This window comes from Strix uralensis, chromosome 39 (assembly GCF_047716275.1).
Source record: "Strix uralensis isolate ZFMK-TIS-50842 chromosome 39, bStrUra1, whole genome shotgun sequence".
NCBI lineage: Eukaryota > Metazoa > Chordata > Aves > Strigiformes > Strigidae > Strix > Strix uralensis.
Window position 1 is genome coordinate 317,912 of NC_134010.1, and position 6,492 is coordinate 324,403.

Here is a 6,492-nt window from a genome sequence, read left to right on the forward strand (position 1 = left end):
CTCAGGAATAGCAGGCAGGAAACCCCTCACGGGCAAAAGCAGATCGCGCCCTCGCCCACCTCCTCCTCCTCCACCATTAAATATTTTGCGGGGCGATGAGGAGCCCCCCCCACCTAGTGGTGCAGCGGCGGCCCCTAGCGGCGCAGCAGCAGAAGGGGTGATTCCATCAGCCCCCGCCGAGGAGGAAAATAGGGCGGGTAACACAGAGCCAGAGAGCGAGAGCGAAAATGAAAGTGAGGGAGAAGAAGCTTTAACCACGGCTTTACAAACTCTACATATCACAGATAAACCCATGGTGAAGAAAGCCCAGCCATGGACTCTCCCTCCATCCACAGTAACTGTAATTCCAAGGTCCCCTGATCGATTTTGGGAGGGAGTTAGAAAGTATGCTGCTGAGGCTGGCAACTGGGATCTGGTTGAACGCCTCAGCCCATACTCTCCAACCCCGGCATGTCCAAAGCCTGTAGATATAGCAGCAGAGGCTTATGGTGCATTCCCTGTTTATAAAGCTGTTGCAGGCACAAATGAGCATGATGAGCACAATCCGATCAGTTGGAAGGTGGTGCAGGATTTGCAGAATAAAGCACAGAAATTTGGAATCAATTCTCCTGAGGTGATGCAACTTATTCGAATAATCAGCACAGATTTGCTGTGTCCATATGATGTTACACATCTCGCACAAGTGCTGTTTCAGCCAGTACAATTACAAGTGTTTCAATCTACTTGGAGGCAGATGGCACGAGCAGCTGCACAAAATAATGCTCGACTGCCACAAGACGATCCCAGGTTAGGACTCGGAGAAGACGCCTTGCTTGGCGAGGGACCATTTAGTAACCCTCAGCTGCAAGCTACGTGGCCTCCGATTGTCCTTGAACAGGCACAACACATAGGGATTACAGCATTAAAGCGAACCATGGAAATGGCAGCTCCAAAACAGAAGTATATTGCTATCCGGCAAGGTCCTAAAGAACCCTTTTTGCAATTTGTAGAAAAAATATCTGCTGCATTGGAGAAACAGGTAGAAGATGAAACGTTAAGACAAATGTTATGCAAACAGCTAGCAAAGGATAATGCTAATGAGGACTGCCAAAAGATAATACAGTCTTTACCAGGAGATCCTTCTATTCCTGACATGGTGGCCGCATGTTCAAAGGTTGGTACAGTGGAACATAAAATGGCGGCTTTAGCTACTGCCATGAACATGCGAAATACAGGAAAATGCTTTGGATGTGGTAAAGACGGTCATATGAAAGTAAATTGCCCGAACAGAAGGTCGGCAGGCAAGCAGCCCATGACTGTCCCACCAGGAACTAATTGCAATAAATGTGGGAAATCGGGACATTTCGCGAAACAATGTCGTTCCAAGTTTCATGCTAACGGGCAACCGATACAGGGAAACCACAAGAAGAGCGCGAGAGGGCGCGCGAGGACATCAAATCCCCTCCAGACAACAGGTCAAATCCCCTCTGTGAGCAGCTATCAGCCGCAACTACTGGCTCAGCAGGGTTGGATGTATCCACCGCCGACACAATAACTATAGTTACAAAAGACATTGTTAAGGTCCCTCTTGAGGCAAGGGGTCCCATAGGACGAGGACTGAGTGCGTTACTTATAGGAAGATCAAGTAGCACCTTAAACGGATTAATCGTGCATGTGGGAGTCATTGATGCTGACTTTACGGGTCAAATTTGTGCATTAGTTTCGACCCTTTATCCACCTGTTACGATTCCAAAAGGTACTCGTCTTGCTCAACTTGTTCCTTTTTTGAGTTGTGTCCCAAAAGCAGAACAGCGACTGCGAGGCGATGGAGGCTTCGGTTCTACAGGACCCCCTCAAGTGTGCTGGTCTCAGACTGTCTCATCATCTCGACCACATATGACGTGCACGCTGTCAAATCATGGACATTCACCGACTACAGTAAGGCTTGCGGGGCTCCTAGATACGGGCGCCGATGTGACTATTATTTCTAACTATCTGTGGCCATCCACCTGGCCAACAGAGGATGTGGACACAGGGGTAGTGGGGCTGGGAGGCTCCGCACGAGCAAGAACAGCAGCTACGGCAATTCTGATCACCAATCCTGAGGGCCAACAAGCAGTCGTTAAACCATATGTGACAGCAGCTCCCCTCAATCTATGGGGGAGAGATTGCTTGTCACAGTGGGGGGTGAAGATTACTACGGATTTTTAACGGGGGCCACTGTGCTGCAGGGTGTTAGGCAACCCACGCTTGTTTTAACTTGGTTAACGAATAACCCTGTGTGGGTGGATCAGTGGCCCCTACCAATGGAGAAATTAAAGGCCCTGCAAGAATTGGTGGCAGAACAGCTAGCTGCTGGACACATTGAACCCTCTCAGAGCCCCTGGAATACTCCAGTGTTTGTGATAAAAAAGAAATCAGGAAAATGGCGATTTTTGCATGACCTGCGGCAGATCAATGCTGTCATGGCCACGATGGGGGCTCTACAACCAGGCATGCCTTCACCGGCCATGATCCCTCAAGATTGGGAAATCATTGTCATGGATCTCAAGGATTGTTTTTTTTACAATACCATTAGCTTGTCAAGACAGGGAAAAATTTGCATTCTCTGTGCCTTCTGTCAATCATGCAGAACCTGCAAAAAGATATCAATGGAAAGTTCTGCCGCAGGGCATGAAAAATTCACCAACAATTTGTCAATGGTTTGTGGCACAAGCTTTGTCACCTGTAAGGGAAAGATTCCCTACCAGTTATTGTTACCATTACATGGATGACATCCTGTTAGCATCAAACAACAAGGAGCAGTTGAATGACATGGAGAATGTGACTAGAAATTCATTACAACACTATGGATTAGTTATCGCCCCTGAAAAGGTGCAGAAAGTAGAACCCTGGAAGTATTTAGGACTAACAGTCACAGGTAGGCAGGTAATGCCTCAACCTGTGAAACTTAACCTTGAAGTTAAAACCCTTAATGATGTACAGAAGTTAATGGGATCTCTGAATTGGATTAGACCCTATCTCGGACTGACCAATTCACAACTGCAACCTTTATTGGAATTATTAAAAAATTCCAATGATCCAACAGAACCCAGAGTATTAACTGAGGAAGCATTAAAGGTAATTCACATGGTGGAACGATCTATACACGAGAAATTTGTTTCTCGAATAGATCTGTCTCAATTGGTGCAACTCTTTGTACTAATTGACAAAACTGTACCATTTGGTGCTTTGGTGCAGTGGAATTCTGAGTGGGATGACCCACTGCACATTCTAGAATGGATGTTTCTGTCATTCCGACCACGAAAAACTGCTCCTGGACTGTTTGAGCTTATTGCTGATGTAATCATAAAAGCCAGAAAACGATGTACAGAACTAACAGGGCGTGACCCAGCTAAGATTGTTTTACCTGTTCAAAATTGGTATTTTGAATGGTGCTTGGCAAATAATTATGAACTACAGGCAGCCATGGCGGGTTTTCAAGGACAGGTGTCATATCACCTGCCGTCACATCCACTACTGAAATTTGCTCGAGAAATACCATTTGGTCAAAAAAATTTAAGCCGCCCAGAACCAGTGAACGGCCCTACTGTTTTTACAGATGGCTCAGGAAAAACAGGTAAAGCAGCAGTAGTATGGTATGAAAACAACAACTGGAACAACAAAGTAGTATATCAAAATGGTTCTCCACAAGTAGTAGAGCTGCGTGCAATGGCTGTTGTTTTTTCTATTTTTTCTGTTCCTGTAAATATTGTAACTGACTCAGCATATGTAGCTAACTTAGTTTCTAGACTAGACAAAGTGGTTTTGACCATGTCAGACAATCAATTATTATTTGATGTACTTTTAGAACTCTGGAAAAGTATTCAACTACGGACAGAACCTTATTTTATCATGCACATCCGTAGTCATACCACTTTACCAGGATTTTATACAGAAGGTAATGCCAGAGTGGATGCTCTTGTTTCCGCTATGGCTCTTAATACTGTTCCTAACATAAAGCAACAAGCTGTATTATCACATCAATTTTTTCACCAAGGATATCGAGCTTTACGACGGCAGTTCGGCTTGTCTCATGCGGAAGCTCGGTCTATTGTAGCCGCCTGCCCTGACTGCCAAGGAACTCACACACCAGTGTATTTTGGTACTAACCCCAGAGGTATGCAGGCTTTACAGATTTGGCAAAGTGATGTTACTCACATAAATGAATTTGGCCGACAGAAGTATGTTCATGTTTCCATTGATACTTATTCTCATGCCTTAGTAGCAACAGCACATAACGGGGAGACAGGAAAAGATGTAGTTCGACACTTCCAAAAGGCTTTCTCTATGCTTGGGGTACCACGCCAAATAAAAACGGACAATGGCCCAGCATACATTTCACAGAAGGTTCAAACATTTTTTAATTTGTGGGGTGTTACTCATGTTACAGGAATTCCCCATTCCCCAACAGGACAAGCAATTGTTGAGCGTGCACATAGTACGTTGAAGCGGCAGCTTCAAAAACAAAAAGGGGGAATGATTGGGGAACCACCACAGGCATGTTTAGATAAAGCAGTTTATGTTCTTAACTTTCTCCATTACGGGGATAATTCTTCTTTACCTCCTCTTTTTCAGCATTTCTCTTCTCTTTTTTCAAAACAGGATTTGCAAAAAGACATCAAAGTGCATGTTAGAGATCTAATTACTGGCCAGTGGAGTGGACCATGTGAATTATTAACCTGGGGCAGGGGTTATGCTTGTGTCTCTACAGATGCCGGCCCTCGCTGGGTTCCTGCTCGGTGTGTTCGGCCTGTGCTGGAACCTGCATCAGGCTGAAGGATGGGTAGTTCCACAACCCAAGCAGAATATCTGGGTAACTTTGGCAAATATGACACATCAAGAAACCTTGTGCCTTTCTACTGCGAACCCGGAAAATCCATTCTCCACCTGTTTGGTGGGAGTGCCAGTAGACACATGGCCAATCCCACAAACCCTTCAGGCTTTCTCTCTTTGCAACTCTTCAAAAAATTGTACAGATAATTGGGATGGTGTATATAGTCACCTTCCACAGGTTACGCAAGAACCCCAAGAGCTAGAGTTGCTAGGCTCTGTTATAATGGATGCTTGTGTGTTTTTTAATTACTCCTATAACACCACACGGAGAGGGCAAAATGTGAATGCAACTAATGCTGCTTATCATAATTCAACTGCTTGGTGCAATTATACTTCGACTAACATCTCACGATCTTTTGCTGTTCCTCTTGCATTACCTCCTGGTGTGTTTCTAATCTGTGGAGATCGTGCCTGGGGAGGCGTCCCATCTAAACTGAATGGAGGCCCGTGTAGCCTCGGACGTCTCACGTTATTAACACCAAATGTGTCAATGATTCTGAATATGACTCGAAAACATAAGCGAGTCCCAAGGACCGTTCATCGGTTTGAAAGTTCTTGTCGAGATAACGTTGAATTCTGGAATCCAGGCCAGATCATAACGGCCTCCATATTGGCACCAGGAGTTGGTGTTGCAAATGCCTTAACGACTTTGAATAAGTTGGGATGTTGGCTTAGCAAACAGACTAATGCTACTTCTTTAGCTTTAAGTGGCCTTTTAACTGATGTTGATAGTGTTAGACATGCTACTTTACAGAACAGGGCTGCAATTGACTTTTTGCTTTTAGCGCAAGGACATGGATGTGAAGATTTTGAAGGAATGTGTTGCATGAATTTGTCTGACCACTCAGAATCTATTTTTAAAAGTATACAGCAGCTGAAGGATGGTGTGAGGCGTCTAACAGAAGAGGACGGATTGGATTGGCTTACAAGGATGTTTAAAGGATGGGGACTTTCTGGATGGTTGATATCTCTGGTCAAAACTGTGGGGGTCATGATCTTGGTAATTGTGACTGTGCTTTTGATGTTGCCATGTCTTGTCAGTCTTCTGCAAAGGGCCCTGCAGAAGACTGTTTCTGCAATATTTCTAGCACAAATACAAAAAGGGGGAATTGTCGGGGGAGGCAGCGGGTCTGCCTCTAGTCTAACTGAAGAAGAATTTAACCTTGAAGACATTCCAGTGTATCCATGAGAGGCCAGAAAGTCCCGAGAAGTGCCATGGAAACAAGATTAGAGAACTAAGATAAGAAGAACTGTCCTGACGATTCAGGCGAGAAACTATCACCCAATCGTGAACTGTTAGTTACTAAAGTAAACCAATCCTGTATGAACACCTACTTTGAAGAAGGTTATAAAAAAGCTTGTTAAAACAATAAAGGGGCTTTTGCAGCCATTTTGGTCGCTTTCACACAATCTGATGTTTGTCGTGTCCGTCTCAACTGCGACATGTCCCCATGTCCCTGTCCCCCCCACTGTCCCCACATCCCCACACTGTCCCCATGGACCCAATGCCCCCCCATGTCCCACCATGGTCCCCATGTCCCCACGCTGTCCCCGCACCCCACATGCTCCCATGTCCTCTTCCCCAGACTGTCCCCACATCCCCCCACATTCCCCTGTCCCACACTGCCCCATGTTCCC

The 6,492-nt window shown here is 45.4% G+C and overlaps 1 protein-coding gene across 1 annotated transcript; it reads left to right on the top strand.

Moving 5' to 3' along the window:
• Positions 1 to 1,404: 1,404 nt before the first annotated feature.
• LOC141937296 (syncytin-2-like) lies at positions 1,405 to 6,275 on the top strand. Its single transcript, XM_074854886.1, has 2 exons — positions 1,405 to 1,917; positions 4,733 to 6,275. The coding sequence occupies exons 1-2, from the start codon at positions 1,876 to 1,878 to the stop codon at positions 6,041 to 6,043; spliced, it is 1,353 nt and encodes a 450-aa protein (XP_074710987.1). The 5' UTR covers positions 1,405 to 1,875; the 3' UTR covers positions 6,044 to 6,275.
• Positions 6,276 to 6,492: the final 217 nt, after the last annotated feature.